Source organism: Sturnus vulgaris, chromosome Z, assembly GCF_052056855.1.
Source record: "Sturnus vulgaris isolate bStuVul1 chromosome Z, bStuVul1.hap1, whole genome shotgun sequence".
Lineage (NCBI taxonomy): Eukaryota > Metazoa > Chordata > Aves > Passeriformes > Sturnidae > Sturnus > Sturnus vulgaris.
Window position 1 is genome coordinate 6,166,030 of NC_142283.1, and position 27,148 is coordinate 6,193,177.

The window sequence follows — 27,148 nt, forward strand, 5'->3', positions numbered from 1 at the left end:
TACAGTGGAGTATCAAAAATCTGCAAAAACAAAACTGGTTAATTTCAAAGCAGATGTTTGTAGCATAAGAAAACATTTTTTTTTCTTTTTTCTCTTTTTTCCATCTATTTTCAACTCTTTTTTTTTAAACGTACTTACACCGTATTATAAACAACCTGATGTGAGGGTGAAACCAGTCCACACCTGGGTGCACAATAATAAACACATCTGGCAGTGCAAGAAAATTCTGACTTGGCAGGACCAGTCAGTGGTTTTGGTTAATTGAACTGTGTTAGGCAACGTGACAATCCTACTGAAACCAGGAAAGGAACACAGCCAGATCACTTCTGGCCTTCAGCAGCAATTTTGTTTAAATAAACGGACCAGTTTTGGGAGCTCTCTCCTCCACGTTCCTCTGGGAATTCTTGAGACATGTCCCAGAGAAGGCTGGACTTGCTTTGGGAGCGAGAGGGATAAAATTAATCCGAGACCTGACATGTGAAGAGCATGCCGATCTCTTTATTTAAACCTGTCTCTGCCCTCTCTCTGAATGTCCTTCCACCTTTTCTGAGAAGGTAAAAGCCAGGCGAGAGCCAGCTCAGAAATTCCCTTGTATGAGGCTTTCAGGTCTCTCCTGTACCACCACCAAACACCTAAGCCTGACACTGGATTTTCTTACGCTGGGAAAAAAAAAAAAAAAAAAAAAAAAAAAAAAAAAAAAAAAAAAGAACAGCCAGCGTCAGCTGCCAGCATTACATCTCTTTTCAACAGCAGGGATTAAGACAGTGGCCGAAAACCAGTCACCAGGATCCTGAGCTGACTCCCCCTAATGTTAATTTAAATGCTGCTTAATTACACGTGTCACATCAGCAGGGTAGGATTACACCCCTGGAGAGCCTTTCCCCCATGTGCTGTTGTGCTTCCCAAAGCATAGATGAAGAGAGGAAGCTGACTTGAGCCTCTACCCAAAAGATTTGTCTCCACTCTCAGCCTAGGGCAGCTACTATGGGAAAACCAAAATCCTGACAGAAATATAGCCGCTGTATGTAAACATGAGCCTGCAGTTTTAGTTGCCCAGCCAGTGAATACTTGCTATTTTTTACTTAAAACTTTTCTGGAGAAAGGAAAATGAACACACTTGACAACTGAAACACCTCAGAGTAATCAAAGGGAGCATCAAGAGCATCCTCTTAGTACCTGCCTTGGAGAATATTTATATGCACTAATGACATCCCATCTCAGTCACTTCCAGACAGGCCCAGCTCTTTCCCTGTGTGCTTTCGTTGTTGTAACCATTTGTGCTCTAATGACACTCTCCAATAATGTGGATTTTTTCCATTATATAGTATACCCACCTGAGTGAATGCCCAAAATCCATGTTGCAGGAGGATGGAGAAGAAGATTTTGAGGCTGCTGCCCACTGTCTGGTAGATAACAGAGGGCATGGAGTGTGGGAAGTGGAGGAGCTGCCAGCCAGGATTGTGCTCGGGTGGCAGAACTGGAGCAGTGCTGGTGCTGGCCATGGGGAACCTGATGGCTGTGGAGCCAACCCAAGGGTTGTTGCTGCCAACACACTGAGGAAAAGCAAGATGTGGCTGGAAAAGGGGCTTTCTGGGACAAACATCCTTGCTCTAGGACACAACAAATAAAAGGCAGCATCAGCACAGGAGTGGGTATGAAGTGATGGCTAAAAGTTGGTTTGTAGAGGGGTTGAGACCATGGATGACCCTTGAAGCCCCCAGGACCCTGGGCATCTCATCATGTGGACTGACTCCCCCTTTCCCTTCTTTCCCTTTTCCTTTCCATTCTTTCCCTCTCCACCCCACTTTTTCTTGTCTTTAATTCCCCTTCATTTTCACCCCTACCCCTTTAATCCAAACCCCACCTCCATGCACTGCTACCAATAGCTCAGAGACTAACACACTGCATTTCCATGGCGAGCCTGCAACTCACAAACAAAACCTTATGATATTATAATTACTATCGCTATTACTACTATTACATTACGATTGTTGCTATTACTATTATTACTGTGATAATTGATAAAAGATTCGTGTTAATCACAAAAGCATTGGGGTTTGTATAAACCAGAATACTAACCTCTGAAGTGAAGCATGGACACTAGATAAAGGAAATTATATGATAAAATCATTGCTTAAAATCACCTTGTTATGTTATATTATGTAGTATTATGTTACATTATATTATGTTATATTATGTTCTGTTTCCCAAATAAGTTGTATCGGCTACCAGCTTGCAAAATCAGATTTCCCAATAGCCCTTCCTGCCTTTGTCTGATCAATACTGCTTATCTCAAGGACCAGACTTCCAGAACTTCTCTGGTGGTTATCTACAAGGACCAGATGGCTATCTGTGACTGATTATCACCCGAAGGCTTTGTGAATTTGTGTAAGATGTTTATTCAACCACCACTGCTTATGACAACAAAAAACCAAAAATTATGGATTACAATGAGAAGCCACAGTATAAGAAGAGGCTGCAAACCAAGGTTCGGTGGAGCGTGGAGTGGGTGGTGACCCCTCACGTTCCCCAGCGCGCTGCTCGCTCTTTCTATATCAAATAAAGCAATCTAAATTTTGCTGAATACCGAGACATTTGCCTCTCATTTATAACATTACTGTTACTATTATTGCTATTACTATTACTGCTATTCCATTACTATTACTGCTATTACTATTACTACCAGCATTTTACTTTCTCTGGCGGACCTCGGCCGCCCCCTTGGCCAGCCGGGAGCGCTTCCCGAGCCCGTGTCGCTTCCTTCCCGTGGCCGTGTCACGTCACAGCCGGTGCGGCCCCGCCCGCGGGCCGCGCGTTCCGGCGGAGCTCCCGCAGGTGAGTGCGGCACCGGGCACGGAGCGGCTGCGGCTCCTCGGCGCTTTGGCTCCTCGGGATTCGGCTCCTCGGAGTTTGGATCTTCGGGGGTTGGCTCCCCGGGATGCAGCCCCTCCAAACCCCCACACCCCAGGGATGCGGCTCCCGTGGGATGCGGCTCCCTGTCCCTGCGGAGGGTCCGGTTACAGGTTTGCAAGGATCGGCATCGCCGGGAGGGCGGGCTCGTTGCGGGGGATAATGAGGAGGCCGCTGGATACACTGTACCCTGCTGGGCTCGCCGGCCGGGCTTCGGGCGATCTGGGTCAAAAGTTTCCAAATAGAGATGTTTAAAACTCTTATTATGCTATATTTATTGTATTAGATATAAATATAGATATAGATATATAGAGATACAGATATAGCTATATAGATATAGGTATGGATATAGACATAGATATATACAGATATAGATACATATGTGTATATGTGTATATATATGTATATATATATATATGTGTATGTGTATATCTATATGTGTATGTGTGTATCTATATGTGTATGTGTGTATATATATGTATATATGTATATATATATATATATAAAACTATGTGTATATATCTGTAGACAATATATTTTTTTATATATAATTAATAATAGATATTGTATTTCATATCTACTTTATATATTATTTATTTATTTATTCATGTATATTTTGTACATATATAGTATTTTCATATTTCTTTTTCATATACATGGGTACAAATATATATCGTGTACAAATATTATATGCATATTATATATAAATATGTATGTGTATATTATTATATATTACATATATAGGTCTATATTATTGTATATTGCATATATTACATATATGCATATCTTATTATATGCATACATATATATAATCCATATTATTGCCATTTTATATAAAATCCATATATCTATGGATATCTAGATATGTGTATGTCTATGTGCATATATATGTATGCTTATATGTGTGTGTATATAATGTATAATATATAGATGTATATATCTATATGTATAATGTAGACATGGTATGTATATATAATCTGTATTATATGTGTATATGTGTACGTGTATGTATAAGTATATATATAGATGTGTATTTATATATGTATATATATGTATTTAAAACATATAAGCTGTACATATACATAAAATATATACATATCACATAATGTGCGGTATCATTATATACATCATTAATATACAGTATAATTATATACGTAATATATATGACATAATATTCAGTATCATTACTATAATTATCAATGCAATAGACAAGAGCAATACTTTAATACATTAGTACATATTAATGATACATTAATATCGCCTTCTGTTGCATCTCAATAAATATTAATATGTATTAATGTCAGCCATATCCTAATATTTTAATATTATTGATATATTTTAAAATATTATAATGTTATAGGATGTGTACCGTCTAAGATATTAATATAATTTTGTGAGATACATGGTATATATAAAATATTATATGTTGTGTTCTATAATATATATGACGCATATATTATACTCTATTATGCTATTATTACTATTATTTTTTTAAATCCATTACAAACTTTACATAATGGTAGCAGTCTGTCGTTTTGTGCAAGTTCTGTATAATATTCAGAACAGCATTACAGCAAGCTGTTGGATGTTATTTAAATTATCTGAAATTTGGAGTGTGGCCCTGGACCAGATTCTAGGATGCACACTCTGGGAGGAATTATTGAACAAAATGTGTCACTCACGGGGGTGATCTTCCATCCTGTCTGGGAAGGAAGTCAGTGTGTTTGTGGCATTTTCCCCATGTTACTTTGGAGGAGAAAATGCAAGGAAACATGCACTGATGGATGCCTAACATCACCCCACAGATACAGCTGGAATTGCTGGTATTGAATTCAGTATCTTTGAATTTTGAGTTGTTGCAAGAACCTGATTCTCCCTGAAGGACTTCTGGAGTTATGTGCATGTGCAAAAAGATTTCCCTGTGTTTTTCAGGCCTCCTCTGAACGTCAGGTGGGGTAGAAGCTGTGTGGGGATCTCCACAGCTGCAGGATTTGCTGTCCCCACGCACCTGGGCTCCTCGGTCTGTGGCTGTGGCACCCATTTTCCTGTTCAGCATTTCCTTGGTAGGTAACCAAATGCAGACTGCCAGAAAATTTCAGTTCCTTGATGAATTTTGATGGTTTTGAATGATGGACAAGAGGAGATAGGTGTTTTAAATGCCATCAGCATGCATTCTGATACTTGCACTTACTTGCTCCCCCCATTCCCTTTCAGCTGTTACTTAAAAGGTAAATCCTTCAAGAGAAAAACCATCCATGCTTGTCTTTCCTTCATTGATGCTGAGATTAAGTTTATACAGATAGTTATCTCATCTAAATAATGTGTGGTTTTAGTGTCACAACTTAGTTTTCCTGTAGATGAGGATTTATTGGGTGATGGAAATTCCATTAACAGGAATTGAGTTCAACTTGGCTTTGCAAAATAGAGCATGGTCCAAATCCAGACTCAAAAGAATAATTTGTTAAATCTGTAGCATTGTGGTGTAGGAGAGGGTAAATTCTCAAGTTTGCAAACATTCTTCTCTGCATTTATGTATTCTTTTTTTTCCCTCGAGCAAATCTTTATAATTGGGGATCATCTAGAGAGACTTCCAGAATAATTATATGGGAAGTTTTGTGCATTTTAATGTCTTTGGTATTATTTTACTTAGGTGAATAAATAGACAGGATTTTGTTTTCTTTTGGTTATTTATAAACACATCCAGCCAGTCTCATGCTAGCTCTGGAAACAGCAGATTCTTTCTTCAATAGCAGCACTGGTCAGTGAAGATTTTATTGCTGGATTCTGAAGGTAGAATTGCCTGTAATCATATAAAATTGGTAAGGAAGTTAAGGCACTGCTGGTTGATTATTTTTTGTGAGGTCTCAAAGTTGATATTGTTTCATTCATTCCCCTTCAGCTGATGATTTGGTAGGAATTGTCTTCAGGACAACAGAGTATGGAGGGATTAAAAATGGGCTAAACAGAACTGAACTGGAGCTGTTTTATGCACATATGTCTATGGAAGGGAGAATGAGATCTGTGGAAATCTGGGCTTTAATCATTGTGCTATCCAAAGAACAATTTGAGAGCATCTACCTCGTTTGGAAGGCTTGCTGGGCTGGCAACAAAAGCATTCTTAAGAAACTTGTCAGAAAGCAGACCTCCCCCCAACTCCCCCCCTTATTTTTTACCTTATATGTGAACAGGCCAGAATTCTGTAAATACTTCGTGCCAAAACTGCATCCGTTCTGGACTTCTATTTATTGTAGCTTCAGAAATTTTCTACGTCTGACTGAGGCTCTTCCTGTCATCCAAATCTGCATTTTTTCCAAGAGGTTCCAAGCTTGTTCTTACATTTAATCTGCAAAATCCCAGGCAGTTCTGTTTCCACCTGGAAAGTGAAACAAATGCAGTAGCTGCCAAGGACTGTGACCTTTGGCAGTGTGTGCTGTGCCAGTCACTTTTACTGCTCTGCCCCTTGCAGCTGACTCTTATTAATAGCTGCTGTCTTTCTGTTATGCATGAAGATTGGTGGAGCAGTGTCCTGTCACCCATTCGATTTTTCTTGTGGTTGTGGCTTAGAAATGGAGCATTAAAATTTAGAGTCCACTGCAGTGTTCTTCCTTAGTGGTTATTCTGGATAAACTGTCCTCTTAAAAAAAAAAAAATCTTTGTGATATTAGTACTGAGAGATCCAGGGAAGCAAAAAAGCACTGGGCTCTCTTTTACTGAACATCCTAAACTGTGCTTGAGAGTTGCAATGGGATCCTGCTCACTCTTAAGCTGTTTAAAATTGTGACATCATGTTGTGTGTTTAACTTCAGATAATAGAGGTGCAGTAAGCCAGGCCTGAAACTGAGCAGAAGCAGTTTGGCTTTGGGTAAAAGGGATTTGATTTGTTTTTCCCAGTGTAAATTCTGATACCAGATGTCATGTCTGCTGATAATCGTCATGCAGACTCCCTTTGGCTTCTGAGATTTTTTTGCCCCTCAGTCCTAAAATGCCTTGTAAAGGTTAAGATTAAGACAAAAGTTTAGAGAAAGCAGTGTTGTTATTAATGACATTGTGAACAGGTGACTTCAAGACTCCAACATGGCACCCTTCAATAACACTTAATTTATTCAAACTCTCTCAAAGGAATCACAAGCCCATCAATCAATTTGCTGTTGCAGGAAGTACTTTGGGCAGTGTGAATACTTTTAATATTCCTAAGTTAAATCATCTTGGCTGCAGCTTTTTATTCACTCCAGAACGCATTATATTAATATTCTGATTAGGTACAGATTAGTTTTTTGATGGAATAATTCGGGTAAGTAGACTATGTCAAACACTGCAGCAAGATTACAGAGGTTCAAAGCACGGCACTTTGCATTTTTAAATATGTAATTCCAGCTGGCATCTGTGGAGCTGGAACAGCATAATGCATTTATGTCAGCATTTGTGTTAGGGAATTTAAAAGAGGCATTTCAGCAAGAAAACGTAGGTGTTCTGTTGTTCGTTTTTCTTTTTTTTAATGGAACTGCTGGTTTTGAGCTGTGCAATGTTTCTGGCCTGCTGCACAGTAAACCAGCTCCCTGATGAATGTGTTAATCCCGTGAGCATAAAAACCCTGGGATGAAAGTTTTGATTGTTGGTGGTTTTGAGCCGCCACGGAAGCGCCGCGTTTATCCTGTCATTAAATTTCATGAGCTGTAACTTGGCACAGAGCAACTAAGGAGTTTTGTTTCTGCCTGAAACAGGACGATGGTGCTCTCTTTTCTGGGCAGAGCCCTGCCACGAGTGAGGCGTTCACCCAGCCCACTGGGGAGACAGCTCTGCTCAGCCAGCACAAATAAGCCAGTGTTGACTTTATTCACCAAGGTAAGAGCTGTTAACACCATAAAGCTGGGCAAGACCGTGTGTTTATCAGCTCTGATAGACAGGAATCACAGATTAAATGGCTTGTCTTTGCCCTTTTTTCCCCCCTCCCTTCACGGTATTGGGTGTTTTGCTTAATGGGTTTCTGCACACCAGGCTTTGCAGCACAGTCCTGCTCTCATTGTAGCAAGCAAGAATTAGCAATCAACAAATATTTCAGGGCAGTTTTGCCTCAGTGGCTCTATGGTTCATTTACTAGTTAAAGATTTGGCCCAGCTGCCAGTGTTTCACCCTGAAAATGGAGAACAGAGATGAATTTTTATACACAGTCTGCCAACCACGAGCATCAGCAGTCAAGCAGGCACTTCAAAGTGCTCATGTTTAATTTCAGCACCACCTGTGAGATTGTAAAATTCATCCAAACAGTGGAGCACGTGAGGGAAAAGTAGATTTTGTTTTACCCTCCTTTTGCTTTATTGGCAACAGATAAAATGTGTGTAGCATTCCTAAGCATAGTTAGAAAAGAGATAAGGATGAGCAGGAAGGGTCATTTGTGGACTGACACATTCATTCCATGGATTGTTTTCAATTATTACCTGCATAGTTCTGCAGTTTTATAAAGGATGGCACAGGGTTTGGGGTTTTGCTGAATTTATGTGGCTGTTGCAGCTTTCAAGAGGAGAATAACTACAAATGCAAAGCACTGAGAGTGCTGGCATCAGTGTGGTGGTTTCAAATATGATTAAAACAATATCCTCCTTCTGCACAATGCCTGTTTATTCCATCAGTAACCATACAGGAGATTTTAAAGTGTGTGACAAATGAATAGGTTAAAAATAATAGGTCAGCATCCATTTAATAATCAGAACTATAAAGTTGCAGCTTTCTCTCCCCTGCCCAGTTCAGCCTCAGCCCATTCATAATTCAAATCAGGTAAGGTAATGTTCTTACTTTTAGGTTAATAATTGGAATAAAAAAGCTCTTTGTGTCTTAAAATGCCTAACTAGTAAGGCACTGTGTGAAATCAAATTTTCTAGTAGCAGCTCTGAAATGGCCTTTTGTTGAAGGTGTTTTTAACTCTAGATGCTTGCTGTTAACTTTAAATGTTCACTGGCAATTGCAAAGAAAAGCTCAGGCTATAAAAAAATTATTCTACACTATTAGCTTAGGCTAAGTGACCCCTTGTTTGCCTCCTTATTTTTAGTAAGGAGAAAAGAGGAGAAAGCAGAAGGGAGTTATGACTTCTGGATCAAACTGATAGAAACAACCAAATGGGTTTCCCTTTGCAGACCCCGTTTCTGACCACCCCAGCATTTGTGCAACAATTGCTTGTATAAATCTACTTTTGAAAAATATTTCACTGCTTGTTAAAATAATTCACTTTTGATTTTAAACCAGTACCACCTAGTGCCTAAGCTTGCCATGAGAGTAAAACCATATTTTTTTCCTAAAAGTTAGCCTCCTTTGCCAAATGCATTTGTGTGCCTGATGTGTTAGGAAGCTCTCCACAGGTCTAGATGATCCAAGTGTGTCCTGTTTTAACTGGAAGGGTCCTGGTGTGTTACAAAAGGGGTGTGCAGGATTCTGGGTCATTCCTTTCAGTCACCAGTATCTGTTAAACCAGTCCCTGCAAAAGCAGCCAGGACTGTGAAGAACACAGCACTTCAGTGTCCTGCTTAAGTTTTCGGAGCACAAGGACTTGTCCATGTGGGAAAGGCAGTTTAGATTAGATCTAAATAGAAGTAGAGTGTTTATTCTGAAGAAATTCACATGCTGGAAATAAAAAGTAGCTGTTTCGGATGAACTTCACATTTAAACAAGCCCTAGGAAGACTTTCAGTGGGAGAAAGAAGACGATCTTTTCCAGTTGTGGAAGGTATTTTGGGGCAGAGGGATAAAGCAATCATGTTCACCTCCCTACACTTTGCCATGTGAATTATTGTCCAAATTCTGCTGTTGCAAACATTGGAGCAACATGAGAGGCTATGCAGTTATGAGCAACTTCATCAGAGTTACTTCTTCAGTTACTAGCTGGTCAGCAGGACTCAGATGTTCAGCTGTAGTGGAAGATGAGGGAGTTTTCAAAAATGTGAGGATTTTTTTGACCCCACCACAGGTCAAAATACTGCAGATGTTTGCCAGTTCTCCCCACTGGAGCTTATTCTCCTTCCAGCTCTGGAGTTTGGAGGATCCTGCTTGATTTCTTCCAGGAAAAGCCACCCAGGTTATCTTAAACAGCCTTCTTTTCCCATTTGAACTGGGCCATGTGTCTTGATCTGAGAGAGGCTGGAAGTCACTTGTGTGGCTTTCTCATTCCTCTTTTAGCAGGAATGGCACCTGCAGCAATCTTCATTTGGTGATGGCAGTGCTTTGAATATTCATTGCTGACTAAAACGAGGGGTCTCTGCAGGACCTTTCAGGTCATTCCCTTGGATCAGCTTTCAGAAGACTGTTAATTTCTTCTATGAGAAATGGAATAACAAACATAAAATAATTAAATTCAGTGGCTGAATAGTTTGTTGGGTTTCTTTCATCCATACTGCACTGATAAGTAAAGTTTTAGAAAGCCCTACAACAGGGTTTGGTGCAGGGAAGGGAACCTGCATTTGAAGTAGTGAATGCTCCTGTCTGTGTGTGTTATTTTACAGTACAAACAACTTTTGTGTTTACTGTTTATATGTTTTCATTTAGAAACCGTGCCCTCTGTGTGATGAAGCAAAAGAAGTTCTTGAGCCATACAAGAGAAGGGTAATGTATGGAAATACAGTATATGCTTTCCATTTGGGAAGGACAGTTAATCAGGATTCTTTCTTTGTAAAAAGAGAATTGCTTGGATTTATTTGCATATGTTATTCTTTCATGGATGACCTCTTCAAGACAATTTCAGCACTGATTTACATAAAACTCATTATACAAAAGCATTTTGTGACAATGCTACGCAAATAAGTATTGCCAAACTAAACCAATATACACCATGTTGCAGTAGTTCTTGAAAACACTCCTTTTCTAAATGATGTTACCTTGTCTGAAGGAGGAGTTTGAAACTTGTATGATGCAGGTAATGATATAATTTGGGAAGGATGTGACTAAGTGAAGCTTTGAATATTTGAACTACATGTGACTGAATTTTTGCCATTCTTCAACCAGGTTTTGATCTCTCTGTTGAAGGACGAAACTTTTAATGGAAGCATTAAGAGCTGTTGCACTCTGCTGCCTGTTTTGTTCCCAGCTGTGTGTTTGTTGAGGTTGCTGCCCACAGGAGAGTGGTTCTGCACAGTGGAACAAGAATATTCTGGGCTAGGGAGAGAGTCCCTTGTGGAGAGGCAGCCAAGTGTTGTGGCTACATGTATTTTGTACTCAAAATACCAGGCCCTGAACAAAGAACAAACCCACAAGCTTCAAGAAAACAGCCTTGCATTTCTGAGGAAAACACTGATCAGAAGATAAGCAGGTGGTGTTTTCCAGTGTCCAGTAGCAATTGACATATTTCTTTCCTGTCACAGTTTATTCTGCAGGAGGTGGATATTACCCTTCCAGAGAACTCAGCGTGGTATGATAAATACAAATATGACATACCTGTTTTTCACTTAAATGGGAAGTTCCTGATGAAGCATCGAGTTGACATTCAGAAGTTTGAGGACCGACTTAGGAAGCTGGAGTTGCAAAGTGAGGGAAGCCAGTGAAGAAAATGCAGCTGCTCTGATGCAGATCTCAAAGGTGAAAAGAACTGTGTGGAAAAAAAACAAACAAACGCCTTATTCATTATCTGGCCTTCAATTTCTTAGGAATTTTCAGACTCACATGAGTCTGAAAAACGTTAGTGACTTGTGTTCTGTTTTGTATTAATCACCCAGCCCAGCTGCACCAGGAGCCACATTTTCTGTGCCATTCATTTGCTGCTCTTGTGGGCTGGTTTTTCACTGGCAGAATAAAAGCTGCTCCATAAGAGCAGATGAAGTAAACTCTGTTTGTATGGGGTTGGCATGGCCAGGTTTGGGCAGTGGGGGGTGGGACAGGGAGAACGTGCTGGAAGTTTCCCCTGTGTCCAGCTGAGCCAAAGCCAGCCAGGTCCAGGATGGACCCTCTGGCCACGTCTGAGACCATCACTGATGATGAGTAAGGAGGAAAGAATGTTCAATAAAATGACCACAAACCCCATTCTCCATCTCCCTGAACCACTGAGGGGAAGTGAGGAAGAGAAAACCGAGAGTGAAGTTAAGCCTTGGGAAGAAGGGAAGGGTGGGACAAAGGAATTTTTAAGATTTAGGTTTTCTTTGTCTTTATCCTACTGTGATTTGATTGATAATAAACTAATTTCTCCAAGTCTCTTCTGCCTGTGACAGTGATCATTGATGTCTCTCTGTGTTCTCATCTCAGCCCACAAGCCTTTTATTGTGTTTTCTCTCCCCTGCCCAGCTGGTGAAGGGAGTGATAGGGTGACTTTTGTGGGTGTGTGGCATCCAGCCAGGTTCAGTGTTTAAAAGATGATTAGCACATGTAGACTGTAGCAGTGTAGGAGACCTCCTTGGAGAAGTCTAGGAGCCTATCCTAAATGATAATTTGAAATGGAAAAGAGGACATTTTCTGTTAAAAGGACACTCGATTAAAGATCACACACCCGCTGGAATTGAATGATATAGAATATAGAATGATCATCACAATTTGATCCAGATTTTGCTAACACCTAACACTGAATAGTTGATTTTTCAGATTTCAGTTCTGTCTACTGCACAGCTGCAAATGCATTTGTCATGTGGCAAGAATGCCATTTTATTAAAGATTGCTGCAGTTACATTAGAGCACCATAGGCAATATATATGTGAAGGAGACAGAATGCCCAAGTTAAACATATTTTCAGGGAGAATGACAGATTCAGGAAAAGTCAACCATTTTGGGTTAAATAGTCTGTAATAGAATGGAGAAAGTTGCTGGTATTTTTGATGTACTTAATAGATTCTTTAACACAGAAGCTAATCCCTACGTTCTGCATTTCTGTTCTTCTTATCATGGTGGTATTCAGTCTTTTCTTCTCACTAGGAATTTAAGTAGGTTGACTTGACAGATGTGTCTTCACAGAGGGAAGAATCCAGACACAATGCCTGGCTGGAGCAGCAAACTGGAATACAACAGGATTCATGGCAAACTCTAAGTTTTGGAGTATGATTTAATAGGAAGTCAGCTGATCTGCTGTGGTGAAAACGGGCTGTTCCTTCATGGCCTCATCCTGCAGTGTCTTCAGCATTTGACAGATAATTTGCACCCAGTTTTGATGTATTCCCTAAAATGGAAAATTTCTGGGGCGTGGGGATTAAGAAACTGAACTTTCTTCCAGTTTAGCAGTTTCAATCCACTCAGGTTGGGGTCTGAAACTATCCAAGATTTCCCAGGAGGGAGATCTGTGCCATTTTTATAGCAGAGGACTTGAGGCAAGTTCAGCCAGATCATGGATCCACAGTGTTTTCCATCACCATTAGCAGAAGAACAGGGCTCTGGAGACAAAATCTTCTACACTTTCAGCAGTTCATAATGCTACAGTGAAACTTCTAACTGTTCCATGGGTTACTATTACATCAAAGATCTGAATTACCTCTATCAGCTGGTGCCACTCACTTTTCTTCTATGATTTGAGATGGTTTCAGAGGGCCCAGGTTTTTCCCTTACTGAGGTTTTGTGGTAAGAGAATTGCATAGAGCACTTGTCAACCGTAGCTCAAGTGGTCTTCTGAAATGTAACAGCATTATCTCAAAGATAGAGACAGCAGAGGTCATGTGGACTCACCCCATTTCCCAAAATACAGAACTGACAGAGACTGGCAGAGATCTCAGAAAGCATTTTGCCTTTATTTTACTTTAGTAAGGTCTGTTTTGGGAAAGGAAAAAAAAAAAAGCTAAAACGAATGTTCTTAATCATTTTAGAGTTGATTAATCCCTTGTTCCTTTTTCTGTCACTGTGGAGATTTTCCTCTGTAGCCAGTGCCAGATACTTTTTCCCCATTTATTTTGTAAAGTGAATGATAACAGGATTTCCATAATAGCTTTTGTCCATTGCATGGCTTTTGTGAGTGAGATTGAGCTTTTCCATTAGGGCTGTGCTGCCAAAAACCTTCCAGTGTTCTACACTGTTCTACACTTTTAAGAGAGTGGAAACCCTCTTTTCATCAGTTTGGACACAGGGATAGGAGGTGGGAATGTGTCAATATGGAGTGTTGGTGGCACAGCTACCAACATTCAACATTCATTTGGTTCATTTTCCAAAAACAAGAAAGGATGCATCATATATTAATTTGATGGGGGTTTTTTTTGTTTGTTTGTTTTGTTTTTGTTTGTTTTTATTCTTGAATGTAAGAAATGCAGCAGTCTCCCAGCACATGCATCTCTCCAATCAAATGTGTTAAAGTATAACACAGATATTAAAATGAGAGAGTATGTGCCCCTGCTGGCAATATATTTATGGTGCAATATGCAACTTTGTGAAAACTGGCAGTTTACTCTTTTGACAGTGAGTATTGGCAGGAGTGCAAAGCCTCATAATGCACTATCTCTGTAGGAAAAGGAGCTTGAATACAAGATGGATTTATTTCCTATTTCTGGCCAATTAAAAAGCACATAGGCAATATCCCATCTTCTTCCAGTAACTATATAAAATAAATACTCATGGGGCTTACTTTCTTATATGTTCTGCTTCTCTGACTCTTTTTTTGTGTCTTAAAATTGTACACAGGACATAGAAGAAAATGTCCTAATTTCCTTTAGGCCCAGCACTCCAGGCACAGTGTCTTCCTGTCCAAACTGGCCTGTGATACACAATCTCAGATTCAGCTGTAATCACATGGCCATCTGGATTAAGTACACATGGAAGTAAACAAAGCCCCATGTGCAAGTGTTTACAAGATTTTTTTTTTTTAGTGTTTTTGGTTTAGGGTTATTGGGGCTTTTTGGTTTTGTTTTGTTTTTGGTTTGTTGTTTTGGGGTTTTTTTGGTTGGTTGGGGGTTTGGGGGTTTTTTTGGTTTTTGTTTTTTTTTGTTTTTTTTTTTTTTTTGGTTGTTGTTGTTGTTGTTGTTGTTGTTGTTGTTTGTTTTGGTTTTGGGGTTTTTTGTTTGTTTTTGGTTTGGTTTGGTTTGGTTTGGTTTGGTTTGGTTTGGTTTGGTTTGGTTTGGTTTGGTTTGGTTTTCCCAGGCGGTTTTTTCTTTATAGTCTACCAATAACATCTCTCTTCTTTTCCATCATGCCCTGCTGGCAAGAAGGCTTCATCCCATTCTTTACTTTGTAGACCCAAACCTAAGTTTTTGAAAGTCACAACTGGAGCTGTGAGAACAGAACAGTTTCCATATAGAGAACTCCAACCAAATAATGGCTTGAGCTGCTTTGGCAAAAAAATCATGGTAAGAACAACAAAACCATTCTCTGTGCTCTGACCTCACCTCTTGTAGATCAGATTCTGGCTCTTGGGCTGGATCTTCCAGAGATAAATGGCATATGACCAGGCTATCCAAAATGAGTTCCTGCAGGAGACAAATACTCCCAGCTGTCTGTCTTGTGCATGGAATGGGCTTCAGGGGCCAAGGGCTCTCCAGACCTTCCTCACTTTCCCTCAGTGCTGCCTTCTGAGGCATACATGGTTGATTACAAGGGTAAAAACTAAATCCCTCCCAGCCACATATCTCACTGAAATGGACACACTTGCATCTACTCACTTCTGCTGAAGAGAGGGCAAAAGAACAAAGGTGTGACATGGGTTACTGGAATGGCCCTAGACACGAGGTCAGGGTGTGCAAAATTCAGGGTCTTACTAGAGGCCAGGCAGTTTTGGCCTGCCACCTAAAGAAATGAGACTTGGGCCACGTAATATTGTGTCAGTCCAGTCCTTTCCCTTCCTTTCTCTCCTTCCTGAGTCCTTCCCAGGGACTAGTTCAACAAGGTGATACAGCTGAGGTTTTTTCCTCGAGGGTTTTGGTGGGTTGTTTTTTATTTTTTTTTTAATTTTTAAAATTTTGTTTGGTTTTTGTTTTATATTTTTGTTTGTTTGTTTTGGTGATTCATTTTGTTTTGATTTGGGTTTTTTCTTTATTATGGCATTCTCTGCATATTCCCTGGAGATCTGCACCCAGAAAGGTGGCACATATCTCTCCGTGCAGTGGAGAAAAGCATCAAAACACCAAACCACAGTGATACACACAGGTTTGATTTATAAACTAGCCATTAATGCAAGCTTCTTCTCCAGGAAATGAGACATCCATTGCAACAAGATCTCCAAGGTGCCAGGAGTTGAAGCTGCAGATCTGTTTGCAAAGCTGGGATCCAAGTGACTTTGTTGATGTTCCTGCTGCATTGAACATCTGAATTTCTGCTTAATTTACTTTACCTGCCTCCTGCTAAGGTGTGCTGAGTGACTTGGACAGCCCATGTCCAGCTATCCGTTTTTATTTTAATACACATTTTAATACCCTTTTTATTTTAACAGCACCCGTGTGCTGTTTCCATTTCCACCTGGAAGTGCAGCTGGGGGTGAACTTGCAGGTGCAGATATAGGTGGGCATTTTTCTGCTTCACTGGCAGGAAGGCAAACCAAGGGCAACTCCTCCTTGCCCCTGATTTGCCTTTTAGTAAAATTTTAGTCCATCTCGCTGCTTTAATGGGCAGCAGCATTCACAGCAATTCTGTGAAATACCATCTCAGCCCTGCAATAGTCCTTTATTTCTGAACAAAGCAAGCGTGACAGAGGCAGTGAAATGGAGAACTGTGGCTAGGCAAGGAAGAAAATTAGCCTCAGGGTTTAGCCATGGCTATCTTTGGAACTTGGAGCTGTCATTTTCCATACAGCCGAGTCCCGGCAACTCGGATGCTTCCATCATTTCCATCAGCACCGAAGCAGCTCCGGAGGTGCAGCCGGCTCTGGGAAAGCTTCATCCCCCTCGGAGTGTCGAGACACGGCTCTGTTGGGGCTTTTTAACTCCCGTGTGACGAGAAAAGGATGAATCCCTCGTCTCCTCGCACTGTTTCCCTGTCGGTACCCGGGCGCTCCTTTGTGTCGCTGCTGCTCCGCGGGTACGGCCGGGGGAGGAGGAGGAGGAGGAGGAGGAGGAGGAGGAGGAGGAGGAGGAGGAGGAGGAGGAGGAGGGATTGATGGAGCGAGGTCCTGTGGTGACAGCCGAGCCGGAGGCTGCTGCTGGCGTCTCTCTCCCCTTGGTTTGGCCGCTTGGTCTGTGTTTTTTTGGAAGGACAGCCCGGGTGGAGGGTCCGGGTGGAGGAAGTAAGTGCGGCTGCACACACGGGAATGGAAATGCGTGGCTCTGGGGGGTGGGTGGGTGGGTGGGTTGTGTTTTCTGTGCTTTCTTCTTGTTCTTCTTCTTCTTCTTCCTGGTATTATTGTCACCGTCACCGTCGTTTTCCAGTAGTTCAGCTGAGGTTTGGTTGTAACTCTTTCATTAAAGAAGCAAAACCATGTAAAAAGTAAAAATGTCCAGCATGAAGAGATCTGGCTGGAGGCTCGTTCAGGCAGAATTACCTTCGGGACTTTGGAGCTGGGGAGGAAAGAAATACAGTTTCTTCCTATTCCAGAAGCTGTGACAAACTGTAGCCATTTCTGAGATTCTGCCTAGGAATTCCAAATCCTTTTTGCCTTTCAATTTAAATTCTTTTTCCTTCTAATTGCCGGGGATCATAGGGCTCTTTGGAGATATAAGAGATTATGAAACTACTCAGCACATGTCAGAGGAGTTTAACTTCCAATGCAAAGCAATTGTTTAAACTTAAATTTAACCCCGTGTTGCACCCTCTGGGGCTGCTGATGCTGCACGCAGGATGTTTGCCAAGTGGTGTCTCAGTTTGAACTGTACAGGGCAATCCAGCCATTCCCGAGTCATCAAACCAGTGAAAGCAGGGAATATTTATCTATTAGAAACTACGCGTTTTGGCAAGGATGTTTACAGCCTGTCCAAGGTCCACTGGAATAAAGAGGAAAACTCTCACTGATGATGACTCATGTCCGTGGGCTTTGGACCAGTGCACGGTGTTGGAAATGTGCTTTGCCAAGTGGAACTCTGTAGGTAACCCTCCCACAGCCCCCCTGGCTGGTAAAGGGAGTGGGATGAGCTGGAGAGCGGTGTCAGACAATAACTTGTGGGTTTGTGGCTTGCTTTAAATACATTTGCTAATTGAGTTTGTGTTCCTTGGGGTTTTACGTGTCATTTATCTTTAATTAATTGCTAATGGCTTAGTCTGCTGCTGCTCGCAAGGCTGATGAGGCAAATTGCAGCCTGTCTTTCTGCAGTAATTGTTATTGTGAGGGCATCTTGGGGTGTGAAGTGTCTGCTCTGAAACTTCCAGTTCGTGGGGTGCTTGTGTTGGGGGGGTTTACAGGCATCAGGCTCACCTGGGAATACATGGATCAGCTGGCTGCCAGATTTCCCAGTCAGAAGGGACTTTTTCTAATACCTGTTCTGACCTCTTGCTTATCGCAGGCCACAGGATTTCACAAATAAATTCTTCACCAAGCCCACGACTGCTGTGAGTTCTCCACGTGTCCTTATGGACAGGCTCCATCCATGGCAGGGCTTCAGGCGTGTCTGAGCCACTGCCTGCTGGCTCACAGGCTTGAGCTCTGAAAGGGTGAGTAATATCTTCCATTTTAAATGGCTGCAATTAGGCTTAGAGCCCACTTTGATCTATCAAAATATGTTTTTTTGGAAGTAATGCCTGTTAAGACACATCAGGGTGACTGCAGTTGTAGCACTTGTGTTGGCAGAGCCACTTCGAATTTGTACAGACTCTTCTTTGCAACAGATGCAAAGAGATGTTTGTAGTTTCTGTAGTAGCAGAAACTTCACCTACATTTGCAAATACATCTACCTAGCATGTTCTTTGCAGTCCTGCAGGGTCTCTTGATACAAATTTTTGTAAATTTGTTTCTGAATGATGTTCTGAACGGATTCATCCTCAGACCACCATTGATCAGATGACAATATTTCCCTAAAGGTGACTCTAGCTAGATGGAGCAGGCCCAGAAGAGCCATCCTTCCCTTAAAATAAAACAAGTTATAGACCACTGAAAAGTATCTGAGAGCGTCACAAAAGTGGTCACAGCAGATTTCTGCTGCCAGGAGGGTGCCCTGCTTTCCTTATGGAAGCTGGCAGGAAGAAATGCTGCTGCTGCTTAGACCCACAGTCTGAAAGGGAGGGAAATTATTTGTGACACAGTGCAGGAAGGCTTGTCACAAAATCAAAGTGCTGAAAATCACCAAAGTGATAATAAGAACTCTTATCAAGGGATTCTTGCATTTCTCCCATGTCATCCTCGCAGTGTCAGCCCTCTTGGTGCTGTGCTATAGATATTTTTTAGTGTCTTTGCTGTGGTACAACCCCTCAGCACAGCAAAGAATCTCATATCTTTCTTTCTTGTGGTTACTGAACCTGTTTTTACAGCAATACAAAGAAATAGGAAAGGAAAAAGAGTATCTGGTATCTCACTTTGCTTTCATTTAAGCTTTGTGCAAGACAATGTAGACCAGAATTAATTACTAATTCTAATTATACTTTGTGTCTTGGAGATATTGATGATATTTTCAATTTCAAATTTATGCATCTGCAGCTTCTTTTTTTTTTTCCACTGCAGCAACAAGGCCAGCAAAGCTCTTAAACACATGCCTATTTTAAGCCTGCCAGCAGTCCCTTTGACTTAATTCAGCTGAGTGGCCCAGGGTGGCCCAGGGCAATTGTTCAATATAAAATTCTCTCTGTTCTGATGGCAGTCAAAATTGTTGTGGTTTTTTCAGGGTTTGGAGGGAAGAGGAGGGAGGGAGGGAGAAGGGAAGAAGTTATTTATTCCTGAAGCCTAACACGACTTGGCCAAGGTCTTCTGGGTAGACCCTCAAAATAGGGATTCTTGTATGTTAAAATTTCTGGTGTCTTGGTACTTGCTTTCACTCTGAAAAAAACTGGGTTTTATGTGATACTCATTCACTCCAGACAGTAGAAGGCCTTGTTCATTCCCACAACACTTAATTATAATAAAACTACTGTTAGAACTGCCCTGGACATGTCTGTTTCTGACCTGGAGTATGTCCCTGCCTTGGCACTTCAGCATCCTTCCACACTTCCTTGTCTTCACCTTTTTTCTGCCTTAAGCTCCTGCACTTTCCTGGGTTTTTTTCCCCAGTTTGCCAGTATTTACCTCACACTTTTTCAGCCTTCCCCTGCTAAAATGTAGCTGGCAGAACCAATATATTTGCCAGCATCACCACTCTGCTTTTGTGTTTTCCTCTTCTCTGTTCAATGTGAGCCTGAACACTCAGAGCAGCTCAGAATGAGGATTTCAGTCACCCTTCTGTGTTTGTCCCCACGCTTGGACACTGACAGGCACTGCTGTGATGATCACAGAGATATTTCATTTCCCTGATTATGTCCCAGACAGGCGTGCCAGTGGAAAACTGCTCGTTTGGTTTCCAGTATTACCAGTTTGGGGGATAATTCAGCACCCAAATCTGGACCAGTGTGAGTTACCAGTGGAAAGCAGGGAACAAGGATCAGCACCAGGGTTAAAGGGAATGCAGTCCTGACACTGATGAAATTTGACTAATATGGGGCAACCGTGGCCCATTTGCTTTGGTGAATATCACCTCATAAATTCCTGGTCTTTGGACCCTCCCTGGCTCTTGAAGTGAAAGCTGCACCTTCCCATCCTTATTTCTTTTTTATATATGGATGTTGTAATGAATTCCCATCTAACAGCAGTGCATTTGTTATGCTCTGTTCTGAGAAATGATGATTGCTAGCATGCTTCTTTCCTAACAACCAGCCTCCTCTTGGAGTTGCCACTCAGTTTGATTTGCTTATACCACAGATTAGCAATATCAGGCTTATTCCTGCTGGTGAAAGCCAGTGCTTGACACCCTGGTATCTCAAAATACACAGAAAGGATGAGGGGGCTATTTATAAAACAGATTGTGGCCAAAAAGCTTGTAGCCAGTATGAAGTGATAAAGAAAATGAGGCGTACTTGAAAAAAGTGATAGCAAAAGAGCCTACAGTTTGCCTGTCTTTAAATTCTGTGTTAAATTGAAGTTATGAACAATTCTGTCCCTGCTATTACCATGTGGTAATATGCATGAATATCTATTAGTCTTTTGTCTCATTTGAAATGCTCTTGGTTTTTTTTTTTTGTAAATTCGTATTTGTTCCCCAGCACTGAAGCTACCAGTAAGGTATCTGTATTAAATTTTAAAGATTACCTCCATCTATTTTTAACAATCTCCACTTATTAACTAGATTATCTGAACAGTTTAAAAATTTCATTTCTTAAGACTTTCTGAAACACCTTTAATCAGGTGTATTGCAAGCTGCTTTCTCCTCATTTTGGAGGTTTGGAAGGGCAGGGTTTTGGGCAGCAGTGGCAGGGGAGGTGCAGAGTTGTTACTAATTCACAGAGAAATAGTCCTTTCTTGGGTCACTTACAGGTCAAAGCTACCAAAAAAACCCACTAGATATTTTGAGTGGGTTTTGACAGATAAATAATCCAGTATAACTCCAGCCAGTCTACAGAAAGGCAATTTTCATTCAACCAGGTATTTAAAAGAATGGGAGAGATATTTCTAAATTTGAATACCTGTGATTTAAAAGTATTAACAGTTAACAGAATATTTTAGTCCTAGTGATTATTCAAAAAGAGGTTTCATATCTTCCTTTTGCTTTCCAGCATTCTAAGTGACTTTTCCTTGTACCTCTGGCCCTCTTTGGATTGAATTCTGCTGTCTGCACTTCAGTGTCTGTGTGAAGAAATTTGCTCTCATGCAGCCACTGCCAGTGTAAACTCAAAGAGCAATTTCTAGAGAGTTTTGAGCATTATGCCCATAATACTTTTTATCAGAAACACATAAGAATTGCAATTCTGCTATCTCTGTGAGGATAATATTAGCAGAGTTCTCATCATCTTTGCACTGTTCTTACTGGAGTCTTAGCTTTGTGTCGAGAGCTCTTCTGGAGGCATTCCATAAAATTAAATGGAGATTAAACCTAATTGCTTTCTATGTAAGCCACTGTAAAAACTTGAATAATAAGTTGAGGAAATTGTCTTTTTGAAAGGGTTTTTTTTTTTCTGCTGTTGAAAAACTTTATCACAGAAGAATTATTTTCCTCTCCCATCCTATAAAACTTTCACTAATGGCAAAGAATCTTTCATTATATGTCTTAAAAGAAAACTGCATAAACAATAAAAAATAAGAATCAATGTGATTATTGAGCATAATTTATATCCCCAAAGTTTCAGTGGTGCAAAAGCCAATTACAGGAGAAATTCCAGTATCTCATTTATTATATTTTGCTGGTATTAGTCATGGTGAGTTTCTGGCTAGAAAGATGAAAAATGCAGTTTTCATATTTAAGATCTGATATTTAAGCTCTGAAAATCCCATGAAAAATAAATGGAATGAGGAGGTGATTCAGTGGTGTAACATGGGACAGGAAATGTCTTAGCTTTTAAAAGCCAAACCAGTGCATTTTGTGACCTTTGCTGTTGTCCATTGGTGATGATCTGAAATCCAGTAAGGGCTGAATTTCTCTGCTTAGGAATAACCCTAGGAAGAATTTTTTCTTTAGTCATTCCCCATTGTCTGCAGAGAGATTATTTCCATAGTGTGGAAACTTAAGAGTGCTGCAGGTTTTTCTGCTGCTGACCAAATCTTTGCAGGACCTCCACTGGACCTTTTCTGATTTTTGAGTCTTCTCGTCTCAGCCTCTGTTTCCTTGTGGAGTAGCTGAGTCTTGATGCTCTTATCTGAAAATACATTTAGAAGGGATGAGCATCCCTTCTAGGCATGCTAGAAGGGAGGCATGGGAGCCAAGACACTTTTGAAATGTATAGCATTATAATCTGAAATAATTCAGTGTGTCTATTAGGAATGGTTTTTAATTTAATCTACTCATAATGAAAAGTGAGAAATAGAGTGTCAAGGGGGAAAATATTTACATGTAGTCAGGTTTCACTTAAGTACTTTTACTAGTCCTAGGTTACCTTACATTCTGTTTTATTTAGTTAATCTTAGCAGTTAGGTGTCTGTTGGCTCCTGTTTTAAGCTGAACATGGTAACTTCAAGTAATTTCCCAGTGTTTTGTTTGCTCTCAGTTTAGTCAGAGAACCCAATGGCTATTCAGATTTTTTTCTCAAAGATGTATGAATATTTTAAACGGAAATACTTGCTAAAAGGTGTTTGTGTATTTAGTATCAGTAAAGGATTACAAACTGACTTGTGAGCCAGAAGGGAAGAGGCAGAGATGAGATCCTTGAGATTCTCGGCATTCTGCAGGAGAACCTTCAAGTTTTTATAGGAAGTGGAAAAAGAAACTAACTCAGTTTATCTTTGAAAAATTGAGTTATTGAAAAAAAAGTGGGGGGCGGGCGGGCTGGGGAAATAAACTTGGTAGTAATTTAAGCAGCATTTTGGAGCAAAACAGAAATCTTTTCTGCATCCCAGCTGCTTAAAGGAGTATATTTACTAGTGGCAGACTGAGACTGGCTCTGGTTGCTGACAGAAACCATCGCCTCATGCTAATTTAGGTGGTTGAATAGATGCCCAAAAGCCTGGGGTTATTTAGACAAAAGTAGGTAGAGTTATGCAGCAATGACTGAATTTCAATCTGTTACGAGAGAGACTCATCATTCACTGGTTGGAAGCTCTGAGCAGAAATAACTCAAGCGCAGGGTGCACCATGCAGATGACTGCTGCAGCAACCTGTAGAAACTTCTGGGCCCACATTTTCACATACAATTCTCTGATGGAACACTTTTAACCTCAGCCCATATGCTTTAAATCAGTCTCTCAAACCCTTTTGGAAAAGAACATTCAGAGGGGAATTTTTCTTGACAGGGGACTCACAATGCCATGGAGGGTTTTAGTAAAATTTCAGAGCCATAGTCTTCATGGTGTTGTCTTTAGGCATGTCCTGGAAATTCCCTCCCTTTTAAAGCTACAGATTTTTTTGGAAGGAGTTTGAGGCCTGGCTGCTCAGTTTTCAAAATCATCCTAACAGAGGCTGCTGCAAACACATCTGTGGCTGTCCAGCCAGCCTTCCCTGTTTGTGCTGGGTCTGGCAGGGATGGAGGTGAATTCCCTTTAGTGGAAGCCCATAAATTGTTGAGGTTTTGGGCTGTGGCTGGACTGGTGCTGTCGAGGTTTTTGCTCTCTGTGCCTCCCCTGCCCCCACAGTGAGTAGGTTGTAGGATTTTAGGGGATGACCAATGCTGGCCAAAGGGTTTTCCACAGAATGTGTTGTCATGCCCAGCAATAAAACCTTGGGTAGGGGAAGGTGGACTGGGGGTTTTGTCCCACAAGCAGCTTAAAGCTTTCCCTGACACTGGTATTTATTAGGCTCAGTGAACACAAATGAATGAATAAATACTCTTGTGAAGCTGTGACAACCCAGGCAGTCTGAAGCATTTTAGAATTGGTAATTTGTAAAAAGCTAGTATAGAAAAAGAGTTGTACCATATTTGATCCCTGCAACGGGATTTCATCCAACATTTTACTTTTTATCCAGTGATCAGGTCATGGCACCATGCAGTTGCTGCCAGTCTCCACTGGGACCATCTCCATCATTCTTTTAATTTCTTTCTGAAGCCCCTGCTCCAGATTAGCTTCATCTTTCACCTATTAAACTGTCCAGTCCTGTCCACACAGCTGAGGATCACCCTGGGAATGTGGTGCCAAAACAAATCTTTGTTTTTCTTTGCTGTGAGTGCCATCACTAAAGTTGAAACCTGTTTCACTTCTGTTAAGTGAGGTAATGGATAACCAGCAATGGGTTTGAATGCTGCCCTGCACGCAATTAACTGTAGATTGCTCTAACCTTCTTTTTCCCACTGGCCACAGCAGTCCTTGACACAGATTTGCCACCTTCTCTTCCTGAATGAGGAATTAAAATCCTCTTCAAAGAACCACATCACTTTCCCTGCTTGATGCCTCTTTTCTGCAGTGTGTAATATCCACTTGTATCATCTCTCTGACCATCCAGGGCTGTCTCACTCCATCCTTTGACCTCTTAATCATCTCTGGAATCATCTCTGTGTTTTCATTTGTGCTGCCATTTGGGAGAAGCTGTTCATGATGTTGTCCTCTGAAGGTTCTTGCTGGTGAGGTGGAGATGGACAAGATGACTTCTGGAGGTCCCCTCCAGCCTTTCTGTGATTCCACTTGGAAGAGCTATCCTTGACCCCTCATCCAGTATTTTTCAGTATTAGCTATGTGTAATTAGAGCTGACTGCCCATTTTAGTTAAGCACTAGCCCTATCTCATCATTAATTACTGTAGCACTATAAAAGGGGAATTATCTAGATGTGAGCACCATTTGCCTAAATAAGCTGTCACATTTCCCTCTAATTATTTTATTGTATTTGGATTACAAATGCCCTAGGCTGAGGAGTTTACTTATTATTCCTATTTGGAAAAACATTTTATATATTAGCACGACCATTAAGAAACTTGCAGTAAATAATTTTTGGGTGCAGTGACACCATCATCTCATAGCTATGGCCTTCCAGAGGAGTGCTGCTGCACATTTGCAGGTGGTGTCCACTGTATTTACATGCTGACAGATTCTGGAAAGCCAGAATGAAACCTCAGCCCGAACTGGGGCTGAAGGTCTGCATGTGCACTGTCACCCATCCTGCTGTCACCAAAAAAACTGCTCCAGACCATGAGGGCATTTTCAGACTCTGACTTCAGGTGCTGCCAAGAGGATTTCCAGAGCTAACAGAGGCTGCTGTGCACTTTGGCACGTGGCAGTTTCCTCTTTAGTCCCTGGATATTTGAAAAATTGTTGTGGTAATGAAGATATGGTTAATGTATGTATCCTACCTTCATAATAATATGTGTGTCCTACCTTAAATTTTTTGATAGTAAAAATGGTGGGGTCTTATTTAACCTGAAAAAAAGAAAGAAGAATTATTATCTATCTCAGAACTGCTGATTAGTCCTTGTAATAATCAAGATGTTTAAGCAGCAACACAGAACCACAATAGAAGCATAACAGTGCTTAGAAATACAGGTTTGAAGGCTGTGCTGTTGACCTTCCCTGTGTTCAGTAACTGTACTTCAAAAGGATGAGGATACTTTAAACTTGTTCACTGAGGGAGTGAATAGACTCATGGTGTCTGTAGGTGATCAGTTGCAATCTGAATATTCTCTATCCTGTGTGTATTCTGTAGAATATATATAGTAATCTGTAAATATGTGAACACAACTTTTTTAAAAAACTATTTTCCTTCCTTTCTGAACTTAACAAGTAATATTAAAAGCAATTCTGTCTTGTGACTAAATTAATTTTTAAGGGAGTCGTTTATTAATAAAGCCTTCGGAGGGATGCTAGGATTTAACACATTTCTTAGTTGCAGGCATAATGCTAAAGAAAACTTGAATTATCCTTTGGCTCTTGTACGAACAGTGAACCCCAGACAACTTCTAGAGCATCACCTTTACCAGAGTGCAATCAGTGTTGCCAAGGAGAGTTCAAGGGTGAGCATTTGCAAATAGGGCAGAGGAGAATTCTCTTTCATCTCACCTAGGCAGTTTGCAGTGGAGACATATGGAAGAATTTCAGCCCAAAAAACCCCTTTCAGCAGCACCCTTGTATTTGTGGAAGGACCAGTTTAAGCCCAGAGTTACAGATTCATTGGGTTTACAGACACAGCAGCCACCAATTGCAATGCAAACAGCATGTGTCTTACCTCATTGAAAAAAGCAGTTTTGAGTGCTGTGTGATCCAGGTGGTCTATCAAGGAAAAGCTGAAACTCCTCCCTTTTCATGTTGTTTAGTTTCTGTGCATTGTGCTGGAGCAGTCAGCAGAGAATCTACCACCAGAGAAGGAGTGGGGGTTTAAAGCAGGAGACAAAATCTTGAATGGAAGGTCTTTCAGAAAACTGTGAATTAGTACAGAAAGAGATCCTGTGAACAAACTGTTGTCTTCTTTAAGGAAAAGTTAAATTCTGGCTCACTCTGATTGTCCCCATGATTTGTTGTGGCTGCATAAATGTTTTGTGGGAATCAGCAGAAGGTTGGTGTTTCTCCAATAACTTGTAGTAAATATAAATATTCTCAACCTCTCTCTCTTCCTCTCTCAGTGACAGACGAATTCAACAAGACTAAATATAAGTCTTTGCAAATCTCCTTCTAGAACACAGAGATATTTTTCCTTTTCTATTCCTCTCTCAGCTCTGAAAACACAGCCTCCTTGTGGACAAGAGCTTTGGGTAGTTTCTGACATTTTCTGATGTTTTTAATATCTGAATGAATCTCTGTGGTCACACAGACCTTCTCAGAATGAAAATCTGACAATTTTCAGGTAGAAACCGATAGTTTTCATCCCAAAAAGGAATCTGAGGGAGCATGGACAGACTGGAATGGTGGAGCTTAAGC

The 27,148-nt window shown here is 40.8% G+C and overlaps 2 protein-coding genes across 5 annotated transcripts in view; both read left to right on the forward strand.

The window, feature by feature from the left end:
- The first annotated feature begins 2,775 nt into the window (after window positions 1-2,775).
- On the forward strand, window positions 2,776-12,074 carry CZH5orf63 (chromosome Z C5orf63 homolog). Of its 2 annotated transcripts, none has more exons than XM_088156523.1 (5): window positions 2,776-3,023; window positions 4,843-4,973; window positions 7,632-7,752; window positions 10,440-10,496; window positions 11,252-12,074. In XM_088156523.1, the coding sequence occupies exons 3-5, from the start codon at window positions 7,636-7,638 to the stop codon at window positions 11,429-11,431; spliced, it is 354 nt and encodes a 117-aa protein (XP_088012649.1). In that variant the 5' UTR covers window positions 2,776-3,023; window positions 4,843-4,973; window positions 7,632-7,635; the 3' UTR covers window positions 11,432-12,074. The 2 variants fall into 2 exon arrangements, with proteins under 2 accessions (XP_088012649.1, XP_014739366.1); XM_014883880.2 differs by having other exon boundaries at window positions 2,780-2,835.
- A 4,791-nt stretch (window positions 12,075-16,865) lies between these two features.
- Window positions 16,866-27,148, forward strand: part of MARCHF3 (membrane associated ring-CH-type finger 3) — a 56,304-nt gene continuing 46,021 nt past the window's right edge. Inside the window, exons 1-2 of one of the 3 annotated variants that reach the window (XM_014883844.2) lie at window positions 16,866-16,998; window positions 18,209-18,356. The gene's annotated coding sequence lies outside the window, so the exon portion shown is untranslated. Of the gene's footprint in view, window positions 16,999-18,208; window positions 18,357-27,148 lie in introns of those variants that run through there. The other 2 variants (XM_088156520.1, XM_088156521.1) reach the window with 2 other exon arrangements.